The sequence below is a fragment of the Pristiophorus japonicus genome, chromosome 1 (genome assembly GCF_044704955.1).
Source record: "Pristiophorus japonicus isolate sPriJap1 chromosome 1, sPriJap1.hap1, whole genome shotgun sequence".
Classification (NCBI taxonomy): Eukaryota; Metazoa; Chordata; class Chondrichthyes; family Pristiophoridae; genus Pristiophorus; species Pristiophorus japonicus.
Window position 1 is genome coordinate 308,986,664 of NC_091977.1, and position 20,345 is coordinate 309,007,008.

The 20,345-nt window shown below is 46.9% G+C and overlaps 1 protein-coding gene across 1 annotated transcript in view; it reads left to right on the forward strand.

The window, feature by feature from the left end:
• The window catches only part of LOC139264071 (collagen alpha-1(IX) chain-like), a 189,610-nt gene extending 172,535 nt beyond the window's left edge, over nt 1-17,075 (forward strand). Inside the window, exons 13-17 of the mRNA XM_070880195.1 lie at nt 3,221-3,367; nt 3,464-3,518; nt 6,459-6,644; nt 13,437-13,514; nt 16,674-17,075. Coding sequence (XP_070736296.1) covers nt 3,221-3,367; nt 3,464-3,518; nt 6,459-6,644; nt 13,437-13,514; nt 16,674-16,864 — 657 coding nt within the window. The 3' untranslated portion in view covers nt 16,865-17,075. The remainder of the gene's footprint in view (nt 1-3,220; nt 3,368-3,463; nt 3,519-6,458; nt 6,645-13,436; nt 13,515-16,673) is intronic.
• Nucleotides 17,076-20,345: the final 3,270 nt, after the last annotated feature.

Here is a 20,345-nt window from a genome sequence, read left to right on the forward strand (position 1 = left end):
GTGTAAGTCCTTAGTTTGGTGTGAATGGGGCTGAGCTTGGGCCTGTGTCTTCTTTCCCCACAACCTGTCGCAGGCCTTTTTACTCATTATGGACTGACTTGCCCCCGTGTCCAGTTCCATAGATACTGGAATGTCGTTCAGTTCAACTTTCAACATTATTGGTGGGCATGTCGTCGCGAATGTGTGTACCCCGTACACTTCTGCCTCCTCCGTACGAGTTTCCAACTCAGTCTGATCCACTGTAGATCGATCTTCCTCTGTAACATGGTGGTTTGCAGGATTTGCAGCTCGCCTGCACATTCGTTGGCGTGTCCCATTGTTCTGCAACCATTGCGTGCATAGTGCTTAAAGCGGCATTGATGGGGCCAATGATCACCTCCGCAGCGCCAACAAGGTGTTAACTGCCTCACATTAATAGATGATGGCAGACTCTGGGTCACTTGAGGTCGGGCCACAGCAACTGGCGTGTACATTCTGCCATGTACATTTCTGCTCAAAACCGACGTTACTTTATGCACAGTACTGGCCAAAACTTCTTTGTTCTGCAAAATCTGCTTGGTGTTGTCGCTGGTGGACATAAATGCCTGGGCTATCATTATGGCTTTACTTAGATTCGGAGTTTCTATAGTCAACAGTTTGCGGAGGATTGTCTCATGTCCGATGCCCAGTACAAAAAAGTCTCTGAGCATTTGTTCTCGGAATCCCTCAAACTCACAACCAGCGAGGCGCCTTAGTTCGACAACGTAGCTTGCCACTTCCTGGCCTTCCGATCGTTGACATGTGTAGAACCGATATCTCGCCATCAAAACGCTTTCCTTAGGATTTAGGTGCTCCCAGACCAGCATATTCAATTCTTCATAGGATTTCTTGGTTGGTCTTGCCAGGGCCAGGAGATTCTTCATGAGGCCTTAGGTTGTTGCCCCACAGATAGTTAGGAGGATCACCCTTCGTTTGGTGGCTTTCTTGTCCCCTTCCAGCTCGGTGGTCACAAAGTATTGGTCGAGTCTCTCCATGAAGGCCTCCCAATCATCCCCTTCTGAGAACTTCTCCAGGATGCAGACTGTTCTTTGCATTTTTGCGCAGTTGTTCGTTACCTCGTTGCCAATTGTTACACTCATAATAAATGGTCAGACTGAGTACTGTGTGTAATGAGCAAGTGAAACCTTAGCTCCTTTATTTAGGTTCCAGAGTGCAGGTACCTCGTGGGTGGCCTGCTTATATACTGTGCTCCCAAGGGATGCTGGGAGTCCAACAGGTGGGCCCTCTGGTGGTCAGGTGTAATGCAAGTTACAAAGGGTTAAATACATAACAATTATCACATTGCTGTTTGTGGGACCTTGTTGTGCACAAATTGGCTGCCACATTTTCTACATTACAACAGCGACTACATTTCAAAAGTACTTCATTGGCTGTAAAGCGCTTTGAGACGTCCGGTGGTCGTGAATGTCGCTCTATAAATGCAAGTCTTTTTCTTTCTATAGAAATGCAAGTCTTTCTCAGATTAAGGGGGCGAAATTGCCCCATTTTGAGAGACCCATTACTCGTTAGCTCCTCTGGGGGACAGAGACACTTTTAGCCCGGGGCGGGGGGCACTACCGGCTCCCGGGAAATTGCTCAGGCGTTTGTGGAGGCGTTGTCACGGCATTGCGGGTAATGCCCCAGGCCACTCTGCAACCGGCGATGACATCATCGCCGTGCGCGGCGACCCATCAGCGCCATGCCGACCCCTTACCACCCTGCGGGGGAAATTGCCCCGTGACCTGCAAGGCTGGCGCGAGCGGGTGTCAACACCAGCTTCGCGGGTCATGTAGCTGGCCGACATCTCGCGGGGGGGAAGTTAAAGGGGAGGTCGCCAGCGCCCCACGGTGTCATATTAAATTTTTAGCGACTCTCGGGTCGACTAACATCTTTTTTTGCGTGGCGCGGGCTGCCATCATACAGCCCTGTACTCCATTTTGGGTGCTGGCTCTCCCTTTTTAGCGAAGGGGAAGGCATTGAAGCATGTCCGCGTTACACGAAGCAACGCATTGCGCTACTATCGTGCCCCCATTAGCGCTGCTGATCCTGCCCCCAAAGAAAGTGAAGCGCGCGAGATTGCACTCCTCTTCCTTTGAGGGGCAGTAAGCCCAATTCAGCGACTGGGGGGATTTCCACGCCGGGTGTAGGAAGTCCCGCCCCGAGCGAGTTACCGCCCTCAATTGGGGTGCAGGGCAATTTTTCCCCCTAAATGTAAGACAGATAGCTGGAGAAACCTTTTTATATAGAGCGATGTGAGGCTGTGGAGTGCTAGAGTTTGAATCAGACCAGGGATGAAGAGATACGTTAGAGCTTTTTATGAAAACAACTGATAAGGTTAAGAGTTGACATGTTGAAGGTCTTCAGGGTTATGAAGGATTATATTAAGGTCAATGGGATTGTAACATGAGGGCACAAATTTAAGATGATTACAAAAAGAATTAAAAGGAATGTTAGAAAAATGCCCATATAGAGAAAGTGGTACGGTTGTGTAATTCTTTGCCACAACCTTTGTTGAAGCAGTGTCCATAATGAATTCTAAAAGGGAATTACTTGCTTAAAAAGAGGAATATGATAGGGTACAGAGAGTAGGGTACAGAGAGTGAGTAGAATAGTGGGAATAGCCTAGTTGGATCTTGTAATACGGATTGATATTAGAATAGCTCATTTCTGTGCAATAACATTCTCGGATTCTAAGATCCTGGGATGAGAAGGTTGTCCTATGAGGAAAGATTGATTAGAGTGGGCCTATATTCTCTGGAGTTTAGAAGAATGAGAGGTGATCTCATTGAAACGTATAAAATTCATAGAGGGCTTGACCAGGGTGGATGCAGAGAGGTTGTTTCCCCTGGCTGGAGAGGCGAGAACTAGGGGTCATCGTCTCAGGATAAGGGGTCGGACATTTAGGACTGAGATGAGAAATTTCTTCACTCAGAAGGTTGTGAATCTTAGGACTTCTCTACCCGAGAGAGCTGTGGATGCTCAGTCATTGATATATTCAAAATAGAGATTGATAGATTCTTGGACAGTAAGGGAATCAAGGGATAGGACCGGAAAGTGGAGTTGAGGTCGAAGATCAGTCATGATCCTATTGAATGGCGGAGCAGGCTCAAGGAGCTGTATGGTCTACTCTTGCTCCTGTTTTTTATGTTCTTATGATATATCTTCAAATGTAATAAATACATTTTTCTTTTATGTAACTTAGAAAGGTAATGTGGGACCATCCGGTGAGAGGGGAACTGTCGGCAAGAATGGAGAACCTGGTCTAATGGGCCCTATAGGACCACGTGGACCTTCAGGCCAGGAAGGCCTATATGGACTACCTGGTGTTCCTGGACTTCCTGGGAAACCTGTAGGTGTTACTAAAATACCACTCCTGTTATTTGATTTTGATGTATATAATGTATGCCCATAATATTGTATATTAACTCATATTTATTCTAATTAGGCAAAGCCTGTCACGGATGAACATGTAATGAAACTCTGCAGTGACATGCTTCGCAGTGAGTACTTATAATCACAGTTTCACTTGTTGCAATAGCGCTGATATACCTTGTACAATGTGAATGCAGTATTTTACTAGAAATGTATTGCAGTATTTCCGACATGGATTTCTAGAAGTATTATTGAACATTTCCAATCGTCTGCATTTTTTTTACATTATGAACTAGGTGCCCTGTGGATTAAAACAAAAAGCAGTGCACTGAAAGGGTTAAACATAATTTTTTAGAGGAAACAATACCCTCGCAGGGTGGCACGGTGCATTGGATCATGAGTCTGTGGCACCACATGTTGATGAGATGCTGGTTTTAATTCACCTGAATTCATTAACTTGAGCAGAAGCAAGATGTTTCCCCAGAGGGAGGGAGGTAAAATGATTGGCGTAACTATTTGTACTAACGCTTGCTTTTCTCTTCCTTCTGTACCTGTGTCCTCCGGACCCCGCCCCTGATGCCTCCCACCTGAAACCGGAAACGGAAGTGGGGCCACGTTGTTCTTCAATTGCCCATGTTGTCCGACCGAGCTGCAAGCCACTGAGCCTCCGGCCGAGCCCTCCTGACCAAGCGGGGAGAGAGGCGGGGGGAGGCGGGGAGAGAGAGGGGGAGGCAGGGAGAGAGAGGGGGAGGCAGGGAGAGAGAGGGGGAGGCAGGGAGAGAGAGGGGGAGGCAGGGAGAGAGAGGGGGAGGCAGGGAGAGAGAGAGAGAGGGGGTGGCGGGGAGAGAGGGGGAGGACAGCGAGGAGAGAGAGGGGGCAGGGAGAGAGAGGCGGGGTGGGGGGTGGGGAGAGAGAGAGAGAGGAGGTGGGGAGAGAGGGCCGGCGGGGAGAGAGACACACGGTGGGGGGGGGCGGGTGGGGAGAGAGACACACGGGGGGAAGAGAGACACGGTGGAGGGAGAGAGGCATGGGGGAAAGAGAAAGACACGGGGGGAAAAGAGACACGGAGGGAAGAGAGACATGGGGTGGGGAGAGAGACACGGGGCAGGGGGAGAGAGACATGGGGGGGAAGAGAGACATGGGGTGAGGGGAGAGGAGAGTCATGGGGGGGAAGAGAGACACGGCGGGAGGGGGAAGAGAGACACGGGGCGGGGGGAAGAGAGACACGGGGGAAGGGGGAAGAGAAACACATGGCGGGGGGGAAAAGAGTCACAGTGGGGGGGAGAGGGACACGGGGGGAAGAGAGACATGGAGGGGGAGAAGAGAGACATAGGTGGGGGGGAAGAGAGACACACGGGGCGGGGGGAGAGGAGAGTCATGGGGGGGAAGAGAGACCTGGGGGGGGGGGAGAGAGCTACTGGGGGGGAGAGGGAAGAGAGACACATGGGGAGGTGGGGGGAGAGAGACACGGGGGGGGGAGAGGGGAGATAGAGAACTTGGGGAATACGGATCACGTTTCTCGGACAGCTCGGTGCGTCAGGGACATCATTGGAATCTATGAAATCTAGAAGTCACGACACTGTCACTCTTCACTTCATACCCAATAAACCTATTAACAATCCGTGACCCACACAAAATGCCCCATCTATGGTGGGGAGGGAGGGTGGGAGGGGTGATAAGGTCATGTGCTGGGGTAATGGACCTCGGCTGGGGGAGGCAGTACTTGCGTTGGGGTAATGGACCTCGGCTGGGGGAGGCAGTACTTGCACTGGGGTAAGGGACTTTAACTGGGGGAGGGATGCACTTGTGCTGGGGTAAGGGACATCGGCTGGAACTTGATGGCGTTTGCTGGGTTGTTCGAGATCTGTCCTCTCTGGCTTCTGAAGTCAGAATGGATCAAATTAGAATTTGGAAAGTCAGTCAGAATTTAGGCTGGGTGGTTCCAGTTACACATTCCAGAGAAACTTCAGGTGTCGCTTATCCTCCAAGGGGACCAATCAGCAAAAAGTCCTGTGATAATGGAGAGCCAATCAGAGACACGGTGGCCATTTTATTAGTACAAATAAACACATCCTAAAGTGATAGTGACTCACTCACATTCACCCACATACACCTTCCACCTGAGATGTCAGAAATGTGAAATCACTTTGTCTACTTGCTCCCTTCCATTGAAAAATGGGGAGTGATTATGATCTATTATTATATATCTGTATATTTCTAGTGTAGATTTATCATGTTTTTTATTAATCTTTTAAAAATAAACATTCCCCCCCTCCACTCCTTGAGATGCTGATTCGGGTTGGGATTACTGTTCCACAGGAACTAATCACTCCCAGTGCCTCATCCAAGTGGCATTCTTCATGCCTGAGACTACACAGTGAGTGTTGGTAGATTATTCAACAAGGAAGCTCATCACAAGAGTTCATTCCTGCCCTTATTGTCCACACGGATGTATTTTCCTGCAGGAGTTACTGGGTAGCAATCAGGAGCTGGAACCTTGACTTTTTTTTTGCCCTCCTTAGGCCAGTGTCACTAATTGAAGGAGCCCATCACCGCCTTCCTTGAAGTTTATAGGCCAGAGAGAGTGTCCGACATATTAATACTTACTGCACTTTTGCAGAATAATAATGTACAGTGAACTGTTAAGAAGGGGCCATTTTTCTCTAGAGTTTAGAAGAATGAGAGGTGATCTTATTGAAACATACAAAATTCTTACAGGGCTTGACAGGGTGGATGCAGGGAGGATGTTTTCTCTGGCTAGGGAGTCTAGAACCAGGGGTCACAGTCTCAGAGTAAAGAGTCGGCCATTTAAGACTGAGATGAGGAGTCATTTCTTCACTCAAAGGGTGGTGAATCTTTGGATTTCTCTACCACAGATTGCTATGGAAGCTCAGTCATCAATAGATTTTTGGATATTAAGGGAATTAAGGGATATGGGGATAGAGCAGGAAAGTGGAGTTGAGGTAGAAGATCAGCCATGATCTTATTGAATGGTAGAACAGGCTCGAGGGGCCGAATTACCTACTCCTGCTCCTATTTCTTATGTTCTTATATATTTTATCGTACAGCTCAGTTGCCATCACTACTTCAAAGCATGAGACCCAGTTGTCAATGTGAAGGAATTAAAGGAGCACCTGGAACACCTGGAACACCAGGGCACCAGGGACAGAGGGGATTACCTGGACACCCAGGCAGAACGGCCAGGCGAGGATACCGAGGACTACCTGGTATGCCTGGACTACCAGGAATGAAAGGTACAATAAAGTGATGTTAATTCAGAAAATATTTCCTACAGCGGTGCGGCTCGTGTACATTTAGAATAACTCCACAAGACTGTACATCTTAAGCTCAAACTGTTGTGACCTTGGTCTCTTTATTGTAACTCCAGAGTTAGGAGGCAGCATGGTAGACTGCCTTTTATACCTGCTTGCCCAGGGTGTGCAGGTGACCCTTGGGTCCCCCACAGGTGTGCCCCCTGGTGGCAAGTCTTACACATAGGTAATGTTTACATACATAACTTCATTCGCCCCCCCCCCCCAAAGTCTTATGTACAAGTTGTTTACAAGTTGGGGCGATCCGGGGCTCTGCGTTCCCGGGTCGATCGCCTGAGTTGAAGTCCTGGCATGGGTGAGTCGGTCGGATCATTGCTGTGCTGCGGTGTGGCTGGTCTGATCGGACTGTCGGGCATGGTGGGTTCATCCTCGTGGTTGACTGCGAGGTCGATTGCTGGTTGGGTGTGTGTAGGTGGATCAATGATGGTAATGTCCTCTTCAAACTGTTCTTGGTTGTCAGTGAACCGCAGTTTGGTCTGATCCAAGTGCTTTTTGCATGTTTGTCCGTTCAAAAGTTTGACAACAAACACTCTATTCCCCTCCTTGACGAACACAGTGCCAGCAACCCATTTGCGACCATGACCATAATTAAGAACAAACACAGGGTCATTAACTTCAATGTCGCGTGATACAGCCGCGCGATCATGGTACATGTTATGCTGGTGACGCTGGGTTTCTACATGATCATTGAGATCCGGGAGGACATAGGAGAGCCTGGTTTTGAGTATTCTCTTCATTAGCAATTATGCAGGGGGAACACCAGTAAGCGAGTGGGATCGCGTGCGGTAGGTGAGCAGAATCCGAGATAACCGGGTCTGCAGGGAACCGTCCGTCACGTGTTTCAAGCTCTGCTTAATGGTTTGGACTGCTCGTTCTGCTTGACCATTGGATGCGGGCTTAAACGGCGCAGACCTGACATGCTTGATGCCATTGCGGGTCATGAACTCGTTGAATTCCGAGCTGGTGAAGCATGGTCCATTGTCACTAACAAGGACGACGGGCAAACCATGGGTGGCGAACATGGCCCGGAGGTTTTCAGTGGTGGCAGTGGATGGACATGACGGCATTATTATACATTCAATCTATTTAGAGTAAGCGTCCACTGCTACTAGGAACATTTTTCCTAGAAAGGGGCCAGCGAAATCTACGTGGACCCCCGACCATGGTTTGGAGGGCCATGACCACAGACTCAGTGGGGCCTCCCTTGGTGCATTGCTCAACTGTAAGCAAATGTTGCATTGGTGTACGCATGACTCCAATTCCAAGTCAATACCAGGCCACCAAACGTGCGACCTGGCGATAGCCTTCATTATGACTGCCTGGGTACTGTGATAGTCGGGTATAAACGTTTCCCTGCCTTTTTTTGGCAAAATTACATGATTCCCCCATAGGAGGCAGTCCGAATGGATGGACATTTCATGCATACGTCAGTGGAACGGCTTAATTTCGTCTTGCATTTCCCCTGGGACCGCCGACTAGCTCCCATTGAGGACACAGTTTTTTACTAGTGATAGCACAGGGTCCTGGCTAGTCCAGGTCCTGATCTGGTGAGCCGTGACGGGTGACCCCTCGCTCTCAAAAGCATCCATTACAAGGAGCAAGTCTGTGGGTTGCTCCATTTCCACCCCGGTGGTGGGCAATGGTAGCTGACTGAGGGCATCAGCACAGTTCTCAGTGCCTGGTCTGTGGCGGATTACATAGTCATACACAGATAACGTTAGTGCCCATCTTTGGATGCGGGACGAAGCATTGGTGTTAATACCTTTGCTTTCTGAGAACAATGAAATGAACAGCTTGTGGTCGGTTTCGAACTCGAACTGGAGCCAAATTAGGTATTGGTGCATTTTCTTAACCCCGTATACGCATGCTAATGCTTCTTTCTCAACCACACTGTATGCTCTTTCAGCCTTAGATAGCTTATGGACGCATATGCAACCAGTTATAGTTTGCCTGACCCATTGGCTTGCTGTAACACACAATCGATCCCGTACGAAGATGCATCACAAGCTAGTATTAAACGTTTACATGGGTCATACAATACAAGTAACTTTTTAGAACATAGCAGTTTTCAGGCCTTGTTAAAGGCTGTCTCTTGAGATTTACCCCAAACTCAGTCGTCACCCTTAGATGCAATGATTCCAGCAAAGTGCTCAACCCCGGTAGAAAGTTACCAAAATAGTTGAGGAGTCCTAGGAACGAACGCAGCTCCGTCACATTCTGTGGTCTGGATGCATTCTTGATGGCCTCCATCTTGGAGTCTGTGGGTCTGATGCCATCCGCCGCAATCTTTCTCCCCAGAAATTCGACCTCTGGCATCAGGAAAACACACTTGGAGTGTTTCAGCCTGAGTCCCACTCTGTCCAGTCGCTTGAGAACCTCTTCCAGGTCGATCTTTCCTAGCCAGCTTCTGCCGAACAGCATTGGGCCATCGCCTGGTACAATCCATAGTGGTAAATCATGCACAGTTCCATCGTACGATACCTTTACTGCCACACTGCCAATGACTGGTATGAGCTCTTTGGTGTAAGTGCGCAGCTTGGTGTGGGTCGGGCTTAGTTTTTGCCTTTGTGCCTTGTTGCCCCACAGTTTCTCAAAAGCCTTCTGGCTCATAATTGACTGACTCACCCCCCCCCGCATGTCCAATTCCATGGAAACTGGAATGCCATTTATTTTGACTTTTAACATTATCGGAGGGCTTTTGGTGGTGAAGGTGTGTACCCCATACACTTCCTCTTTAGCCTCGGGTTGAGTTGACTCTCTTACTCGTTCAGCGTAATCCACACCGGATCGGTCATCTACTGCCGACTGTGCCACGTGGTGAGTCGTTGCACGTCTGCACATTCGCTGGAGGTGCCCCATTGTTCCACAGCCCTTGCACACGTAGTGCTTGAATCGACATTGATGGGCTCGATGATTACTCCCGCAGCACCAACATGGTGCTAATGCATTCACATTCACGCCCCACGGCAGGTTCTGAGTCATCCTAGGTCTGGCCTCTGCAGGCGTCTTAGGTCGCGACATAGCTCGCCACATCCTGGCCTTCGGAGTGGTGGTGTGTATAAAAGCGATACCTGGCCATCAAGATACTCTCCTTCGTCTTGAGGTTTTCCTGAACCAGCGTGCATAGCTCTTCATATGTCTTCTCCGTTGGTTTCGTCGGTGCTCGCAGATTTTTGATGAGGCCATATATCGTGGACCTGCAAACGGTGAGGAGAATCACCCTGCGCTTGATCGCGTTTCTTCCTTTTCCAGCTCGTTGGCCACGAAGTACTGGTCAAGACGCTCAACAAAGGCTTCCCAATCATCATCCTCAACAAATCTCTCAAGAATACCAACAGCAACCATAACTGCGTGAAAGTTCGTGATCTGTTATTCATCGCCAATTGTTACGTTTAGAATAACTCCACACTGTACATCTTAAGCTCAAACTGTTGTGACCTTGGTCTCTTTATTGTAACTCCAGAGTGAGGAGGCAGCTTTGTAAACTGCCTTTTATACCTGCTTGCCCAGGGTGTGCAGGTGACCCTTGGGTCTCCCACAGGTGCGCCCCCTGGTGGCAAGTCTTACACATTGGTAGTGTTTACATACATAACAGTTCAGAACACAAGTAGCTACATTGCTGGTTTTATAACTAAATAGTCACACAAGTGACTGAAAGGATGGTGGAAGCAGACTCAGTAATTACTTTCAAAAAGGAATTAGATACATACTTGAAGGGGGGAAAATTCGTAGGGCTACAATGAAAGAGCAGTGGGAGTGGAACTAATTGGATAGCTCTTTCATAGAGCCAGCACAGACATGATGAGCCGAATGACCTCCTTCTATCCTGTATAATTCTATGAAGTGAAGATGAGTGCCTAGAGCAACCTTGCACTAACATTTGTCTGCCACACTTAGGGCTCAAGTTTCGGCTGGAGTTGCTCCTATTTTTTTGGAGCAACAAGTTTAGAATGGAGTATCTTAGAAATTGCAATTCTCGGCATTTAGTTTGCTCCAATTCTAGTGAGTTAGAATAGTTTTATTTTAGAACAGTTTTTTTTTTCAAAAGGGGGCGTTACCAACCACTTACGCCTGTTTTGCAAGTTTAGGCAGTGAAAACTTACTCCAAACTAACTTAGAATGGAGTAAGTGTAGATTTTTGTACGCTCAGAAAAACCTTGTCTACACTTTACAAATTAGGCGCAGGGAACGAGCGATGGGGGGGGGTATGGAGGGAAGGGAAGTTAGAGTGAAGTTAGGGGATTTTACAAGCATTAAACACTTCACTTTTACAAATAAAGAGCTATCATCAATAATAAATGATAAGTAAATCAATAAATTAACCAATAAATCAATCAAAAAAATAAAAACATTAAAAATAAAAAAAAATAATACATCAATCAATAAATAAAAAATTAAAAGTTTCTACTCACCTACTGCAGCACCGGGAGCCCTCAAACAGCCTCCTGGGACGGGGCCCCCCCAGGAGATGCTGGGCGGGCGGGCCCTACCACCGACGAGGACACCAAGGACTTCGGGCGGGACCCGCCCCCAGCAGATGCCGGACTGCCGCCCAGGACTTCGGGCGGGCCCCGGCCCCAGCAGATGCCGGACTGCCGCCCAGGACTTCGGGCGGGCCCTGCTGCCGACGTGGACGCCACTTTGGGCGGGGCCCGCCCCCAGAAGATGTCGGACCACCGCCCAGGACTTGGGGCAGGCTCTGCCACTGATGAGGCTGCTGAGGGCTTCGGGCGGGGCCCACCCCCAGCGAGATGCAGGGCGGGCAGGCCCTGCCGCCGACAAGGAGTTCGGGCGGGGCCTGCCCTCAGGAGATGCCGGGCAGGCCGCCGCGGAAGAGGTAAGGGCTGTCAGGCTACTCGGCCCGGGATAGCGGCGATGTCCCTTTGACCAGGGATATAGGGTCGTCGCCCGGAGACAGGACGCGCTGGGAGGGCCAGGAGCTACTGCGCACACACGCATCCTCCACTGCGCACGCACGCAGCTGCCAGTACTGTTCTTGGCGCAGTGCTGTAGCTCCGCCCCCAGCAGCTCCTGCTGCACCGCACTGAGCTGGAAACAGCCCAACAGATATCGGAGAATCGCGAAGTAAGTATTCAGCGCAATTTCTGTTCTACAAATTAGGCGGACCTCTCCGATGTACGCCGTTTTAGCGGGGATCCGAAACTTGAGCCCTGTGAGTGGTAATGTTGAATAGTTTTCATGGAGAGTTTTTGTAGTAAAGAGCTGAAAAACATTTTTGTTCAAGCGCTGTAAATTAGAACTGTTTTATTTTGTTTAAAAGGAACACAGGTCTAGAAATTTGATGGCATGCAACCATTTTTCAGGCACAAAATGGGTGCCTAAGCATCCAATAAAGAGGGTGTGCATTCATTGCTATATTGTTAAAGGCTGAAAAAGAGGCGTCCAAGGCCCCCGCCTGAAACGGGGGTTAGGCCCTTTGTATATGCAAATAGGGAACCTAAGGCCTGTTTCAGGACCCCTTCTCGAAGCTGGCAATGGCTTCAGTCAGGCTAACCAAGTCTACATGTGGTCAAACCAGCTAACCTTAAACAGGAGTCCATCACCAAAAAGGCAAGTTTAAAAAAAAACTGAGCCGAATGTGGAGCCGAAGACAGTTGCTGGTCCCTGCTCGGCCCTTTCCTGATTACTTGCCCTCCTTCCATTCTCCCAGGACACAGATGCCTGAAATTGAAATCTTTTTCACCATCAAAATGCCTGTGGCCACATCTGTAGTTCGCAGGTCTCCTGCAAATACGGCCCGAGGTCCAATGCCAGGTGTGCCTCAAACCTACCTCGTTCTGGCACAGGGATCGTTACAATTTCTGAGCCACTTTCTTCCTTAAAAACCTGTTTAGAAAACATAGTGCAGCCTGAATACTCAGTTGGTAGGCTAAGGGCGGGTGCATATGGGCATCCTCCCACGTCCTGCCCTCACGTAGCTTCCTCCTTCTCTTCCCCCAAACAAGCCAAATATGGTGGGATTCCCAGAAGAACTCCCATAGAACAAATGGCTGGGCTACTTGCAACAATAGGTGTGTAAAATCCCTCATTTTTCTTTTCGTCTCTTCTCGCTGTTCACTTTGGGGAACAGTGTGAAGTAGTGGAAGGATTCGCAGGTTGATTAACAGTCTGATTGGCTGCATGAATGCTCCTTCCATGGCTGTACCCATCTTTATACCAGCCAATAGAGTGGTCAGTCCTGTACTGAGCTCCCACAACCCATGCAATGAGAGGGGGTGGCGGGGTGGGGGGGTACCCACAGCCTCCGGACACGAATGGACACCCGCTGGATGTCAATTCAAAGCCAGAGCACCGACCCCACTCGCTGGGACTGTCCGGAGTGGGGTTCGAACCCTGCACCTTCTGGCCCAGAGACGGGAATGCTACCAATGCTACCACTGATGATATGCCCCAAAAACTATGTACAAAGAATTACCTTTCTCAATTTTTAACACTAGCTGTTAGATGAGGAATTGTTCAACTGAACACATGGGAAAATAAGTATTTTATTTTGGACTAAATGAGTCCAAGGAGGTACATGGGTTTTCGTTAGTCATGCCAAATTTCTATCATTTTGTCATATAAGAAGTGCTTTCAGGCAAGTAAATCAGAAGTAATACTGTACTGGGAAGCAGAGTTGAAGTGTTATTTTATGTAACCAATTTTCTGCTATAACTTGTACACAGCAGTCTTAATGTTTATCAATGTATTTAGGTGACCAGGGACTGAAAGGACTCAAAGGCATGAAAGGTGAAGAGTATCCAGGGATACCTGGCCCACCTGGCCAAGCAGGTAAGATCTAGAAAAACTTACAACTTCAAACAACTAAGAAGATATAGCTAAGCTGATGGAGTGTGTTCCAACATACGGCATCAAGTAGTGTACAAAGTCAGTTCATATCTGATTTTCCACACAGTTAATTCCTAATCTCAGAAGTGCTATCACAGCAAGGTAGCCAGTGAAGTCTAGGCATTCTCCACACAAACATAGAGGCAAAAATCAGAAAGCTAGGCACTCTTAGCAGCCAGTTATAAGGTGATACTGGCAGTCTTTGAAACATGTACATCGTCCAGTTCTCTCAGGGTGCATTCACACAATAACTGTAGTTCTCCAGAGCAAAGCAGTTTTGCATTGATGCTGCAGTTGCAGTATAAACACAGTTTGAATCTAAAGCCTGGGCCCGTTCTAACACTCACTTGAAGAGGAGTGAGACTCTTCATAAAGGGTAATCTTAACTCATTTCACTTTGGAGCCAGTTCGGACCTTAACAGCCAAGTTATACTCTAAGGGAGAGAATTTCCACAGGGTCCCGCTGCTCGTTCACAGTAGCTTGGGTGGAAGAGCCACGGAAAACTTTGTTTAAGTCCTGCTTTATATAATAGAGGTATTTCCCTCTCTGTTTTAGTGGTTTAGAAGAGCAGAATTTCATGCCTTAATCCATGGCTTGGATAAAGGAATATCCACACTAAACATGAAGGGAGGTCCACACTAAACATGAAGGGAAGTCCACACTAAACATGAAGGGAAGTCCACACTAAACATTGACGAAGATCCACACTAAACATGAAGGGAAGTCCACACTAAACATGAAGGGAAGTCCACACTAAACATGAAGGGAGGTCCACACTAAACATGAAGGGAGGTCCACACTAAACATGAAGGGAGGTCCACACTAAACATGAAGGGAGGTCCACACTAAACATGAAGGGAGGTCCACACTAAACATGAAGGGAAGTCCACACTAAACATGAAGGGAGGTCCACACTAAACATGAAGGGAGGTCCACACTAAACATGAAGGGAAGTCCACACTAAACATGAAGGGAGGTCCACACTAAACATGAAGGGAAGTCCACAGTAAACATGAAGGGAAGTCCACACTAAACATGAAGGGAGGTCCACACTAAACATGAAGGGAGGTCCACACTAAACATGAAGGGAAGTCCACACTAAACATGAAGGGAGGTCCACACTAAACATGAAGGGAGGTCCACACTAAACATGAAGGGAAGTCCACACTAAACATGAAGGGAGGTCCACACTAAACATGAAGGGAGGTCCACACTAAACATGAAGGGAAGTCCACACTAAACATGAAGGGAGGTCCACAGTAAACATGAAGGGAAGTCCACACTAAACATGAAGGGAAGTCCACACTAAACATTGACGAAGATCCACACTAAACATGAAGGGAGGTCCACAGTAAACATGAAGGGAGGTCCACACTAAACATGAAGGGAGGTCCACACTAAACATGAAGGGAAGTCCACACTAAACATGAAGGGAGGTCCACAGTAAACATGAAGGGAGGTCCACACTAAACATGAAGGGAGGTCCACAGTAAACTTTGACGAAGATCCACAGTAAACATGAAGGGAAGTCCACACTAAACATGAAGGGAAGTCCACACTAAACATGAAGGGAAGTCCACACTAAACATGAAGGGAGGTCCACACTAAACATTGACGAAGATCCACACTAAACATGAAGGGAAGTCCACACTAAACATGAAGGGAAGTCCACACTAAACATGAAGGGAGGTCCACAGTAAACATGAAGAGAAGTCCACACTAAACATGAAGGGAAGTCCACACTAAACATGAAGGGAGGTCCACACTAAACATGAAGGGAAGTCCACACTAAACATGAAGGGAGGTCCACACTAAACATGAAGGGAGGTCCACACTAAACATGAAGGGAGGTCCACACTAAACATGAAGGGAGGTCCACACTAAACATGAAGGGAAGTCCACACTAAACATGAAGGAAGGTCCACACTAAACATGAAGGGAGGTCCACACTAAACATGAAGGGAAGTCCACACTAAACATGAAGGGAGGTCCACACTAAACATGAAGGGAGGTCCACACTAAACATGAAGGGAGGTCCACAGTAAACATGAAGGGAGGTCCACACTAAACATGAAGGGAGGTCCACACTAAACATGAAGGGAGGTCCACACTAAACATGAAGGGAAGTCCACACTAAACATGAAGGGAGGTCCACAGTAAACATGAAGGGAGGTCCACACTAAACATGAAGGGAAGTCCACACTAAACATGAAGGAAGGTCCACACTCAACATGAAGGGAGGTCCATATTAAACATGAAGAAAGGTCCATGCTAAATCAAAGATCCACTTAATGTTGATTGACAAATGAAGGAATTAGTGGATCCTTCATTTACAATTAATGGCACTATTTCAGGTTTATTTTCTACTCTGCTTCAGGCGCTTTCTTTCATTCTACCACAATACATTCCCTAAATATAATAATTTTACCAGAATAAAAAAATGACCTATTAATCTGTTGCCACACCTAATCCAAAGGTTGCAGCACAGCCATTACATTCAGCAAACCTCTTTCAGCAGGCCTGCTTGTACTCCATGTTTTGGGAGTATTCCTGTCCAGCAAGACTTTGACATATTGCAATTGACGGTTAAAGGGAAACTTCTTGGAATCCTGAGTTAAAGGGACAGAAGGGAAACATTTTTGGAGTGATGTTTTTGCTTTTTTTGTTATTTTTCAGGTAGTGTTTTGCCATCTGAATTCATGTATTTTCAGCTTTTGCTTCCAGTATTAATTTTTCTTCCAAATTTTAGCTAATGTTTCATGTATTTTATCCCTTCGAGCATGTAGGAAATGGTAATGTATGCAGGGATGTAGTTCCTCATTAACAACATCACAGAGAAACTTGCTGATGCCAATGTCACTGTACTGCACATTGATGGTGCATAATGAAATATTAGCATGGAGGATATCGAGCCCTTTACACAGCCCATCTGATTATCCATCTGTGAATTGGCTGAAAATCATGAAGACTGCGTAACGGGAAGCTTATCTTCTGCCTTTGGTGCGCTACTCTGTGCCAGGAGCACAAAAAAGCAAAAGATTCATGTCTTCCATACATTACATGCCCAGTAATGATAACTTAACATTTTTCTGTAATTCTAGGTCTACCAGGACTACCAGGTCCCACTGGTCACGGATTGCCTGGAGTGGATGGGGAACCAGGAAGAAATGGAGCACCCGGCAGTCCAGGGAAGCGTGGACCAGCAGGATCGCCTGGAGTGTGCGATATATCCAGCTGTTATAATTCCTATAATAGTGGCAGAAATCCTTTTAACAAAGGACCAAACTTCTGAAGGTCTTCTGAGGTTCAGTACCTGGGAGCTGATTCCTGTCACATCATCTCATGTCTCTTTTACTTGCTGCCAAATAGGAGGAACTGTTTCTCAGGAAGAAAAAAATTGACACGTCAACAATTAGCTAATTATTACAGGTTTGCTACTGATTTTGGAATTTTTCAATATCAACATTTTAAACACACAGCGTGCTGTGCATGTATGTTTATCCTCTACATTTTTTTAAATAAATTTTGATAACAGCTTCGTTATTGTCTGTGTAAATAGTTCTTGCAGGGAGAAATAAATACTTTGTAATAAGTGTATTTTGGGGGGTAATTACTAACTTGGCAGCCTGAGCAATAACCTGCAATAGCCTGTTGTAGAACCTGCCTGATTTTCATCCCATTGAAATCAACGGGAGGAAAATTGGGCAGGTGATCCGTCAGCTTACCATCTGGGCAGAGAAGCTGAAAATGACACCTTGAATGTTTTACCATCTCTAATATTAATTTGAGTTTATCAATCCACTCTCACAAGTATTGATTCCTGCAAAACGATTCTTTTGATGTCTAAGCCTAAAGGGCTCAGTTGGTAAATGCGCTTGTTATTAACCATATAGCATATTTACCCACTGAAGTTCACAAGTTTAAATCTAGATCTATCCTAACATAGCTAATGTCAACCTGGACAATAACTGGGGGGCTGAAATTAGCTTCAATATCCTGAGGCTGGGCAGTGGAGAACATCAGAGTTCCTGCTTCTGCTGAACAGGCTTGAGGGGCTGAATGTCCTTCTCCTGTTCCTATATTCATACTTTCCAGATAAGAACAGGATTTGGCTCAACTGTGAGGTCCATTGGGTAAAACTCGCTGTCGAGGCTAAGATGTAAAGAAGATCATTTGTAAAAGGTATAGGAGGGCTGACGATGTCCACTGACCCACCATTGCAACTGACAGCACTACCAAATATAAACCTATCAGACTATTGTACCAATTGCAACAAAGATTCATGGTCGCAGGAAGCACATTTTTCATCCAGTTCAGCCTGTCAGCAAATTTCTTTCATGAGGCAAAGTAATGTCATGACGTGGATACATATGCCTCAAAGTCCCCTTCATAAAGTGCAACATCCCCACCGACACCTGGGAATCCCTGGCCAAAGACCGCCCTAAGTGGAGGAAGAGCATCCGGGACGGTGCCAAGCATCTCGAGTCTCATCACTGAGAGCATGCAGGAAACAAGCGCAGGCAGAGGAAGGAGAGTACGGAAAACCAGACTCCCCACCCACCCTTTCCTTCAATCACTGTCTGTCCCACCTGTGACAGAGACTGTAATTCCTGTATTAGACTGTACAGTCACCTGAGAACTCACTTTTACAGTGGAAGCAAGTCTTCCTCGATTTCGAGAGACTGCCTATGATGATGACATATGTCATATTGAGCTGGCTCATGTGCCTATTCCTGGCCCATACAATCATACAAAGGGTAGACTTGTGCAGTTGTGCAGGTACAGAACAGATTCAATGGAATCATAAAATTAAGGGAGCAGACCGTAGGCATGTTTTGCTCATGATTCCTTCTATCTACAATCTGGCTGCATCTTGCATTCTACAATGCTTGAATACACTTCAAGTCATAGCCTATCAATCCCCAGAATGTATGCAAGATATTCAAATAAATATCTGAAGTACTTTCAGACTGCTATACCACTGCTTACCTACAAAACCTATTCTGAAAAGGCACAAGAAAAACTCTATGTGCGATGGATCTCTTAAAGGGAATAAGCTTTGTGTGTTTTCTGATGTTGCGATGTTTTCAGTAATGTGTCTGCACATTGGATTTCCATTCACTTCAGTTTTACCTGTACTTTTTTCCCCTCTCTCCCTTCAACCTTGGCAAAGGCTGCCAATAGGTTGAAGTGTCTTCTAAACTTTTCACAAGGCTGCAAGAATTTTCCCTTCACCAACTACTATGCTGCCATTTGTCTTAAAATGCTCAAATGCCTTTAGATTTTGCTCAAATTATAGTTTTTCAGCTCCCTCCATGAGAATTGACCCTCCCCCCCCCCCGCCTGTAAAATGCCAATGCTGCACTGGGAGCAGTGAATAATTACTGAATAGAGCTGATCCAGGAAAACAGTGTGCAGTCATTCAACTAGATTGGCAAGAGAATTTTTTGATTGAACTGTGCCAGGACTCAAAAATCTGTTCTCGGGTCTCTCTTTCCTGAATTGGCCTCCAACCCGGAAGTGGAGGCAGCAAATGGAACATAAACACAGGAGACCAAAGCATAGGGGCCAGTTTTGCATTGCTCTCTCAGTGTCCTAGTTATGCCAGGTTGCCTTATTTTCCAACACATGCAGTATTATGCAGTTTCCACTGCCAAATTATGTTAGATGATTGATGACTATGTATTCTTTCGGGCTATTTTTATAATATTGTATTCCTGATGCAGAACTTTGCTGGCAAGGAGTATATATCCCGAATTTGGGCACATGCATGCCAATGCTTTTCCATCCATTAATATGTGTGAGAGAGAGATAGAAAAGAGACACCATTGTGTTCTATAGAACTATAATACCCAGAATTTACTGACAACCAGGCAGAAGATGTACAAATAACATTTTTGAGGTACAGGTGCCAGAATCAAACATCAACAATTGAAAAAAAATTGTTTTCTTTCAACAACTTGCATTTATAAAGTAAATATCAATAGTAGAAAAACATCCAAGTCGATGCCAGCCTTCAAATAAAAACTTGCACTAATTGTTATGTCTTCAGATTCTCTGATAATGACTCCGCGGGACTTGAACAGTAGTGACCTTAGTCCATTTAATGTAACTCCAGAGTGAGGATCACACCTGGTGGCCTGCCTTTTATACTAGGCCTGGCACACCTGTACAGGTAACCTATAAGTCTCCCACTGCAGTGCCCTCTGGTGGCACACTTGTAATAGTACAAGCAGTAACCATGTAGGATACATGACATCACTCCCCCCACGCCCAAGTCCTTAGTGCAAATCGCCTTTGCATTGACTGTGCTCTGGGCTTAGCTCTATCTGGTTGACCCTTGGAGGGTCATTTCCATCTTGGGTGAGTAGGTGGTGTTTCGTTGGCAGTAGAGGTGCTGATGGTTTCTGTTTGTGCGTCCATGACCACTCCATTCTCTGCCCCCCCCCCCCCCCCACATACAGATTGTGCCGTCGGCTCATTACATTCATATACATTCAAGTCCAAAAAAAAATTAGTATTTACAGTATTACATTCGTGGTACTGCAGTGAGGCAAGTACATTTGAATGGTGAGGTACATACTTGGAGTATACTTGGAGTCAGTGCTGGGGTCAGCACCGGTGCATGAGGACAAACTAGTGTCAGAACTGTTGGATGGTGTCCAGGTAGTCTGGTGGCAGCGCAGTGCCCAGTGCTGGCAGTGGGAACCTGGTTGGCTCAAGTTGCCTGCTCTCGGGGCTTTTGCCATTGCTTCTAGCGTCGGGCAGTTTCA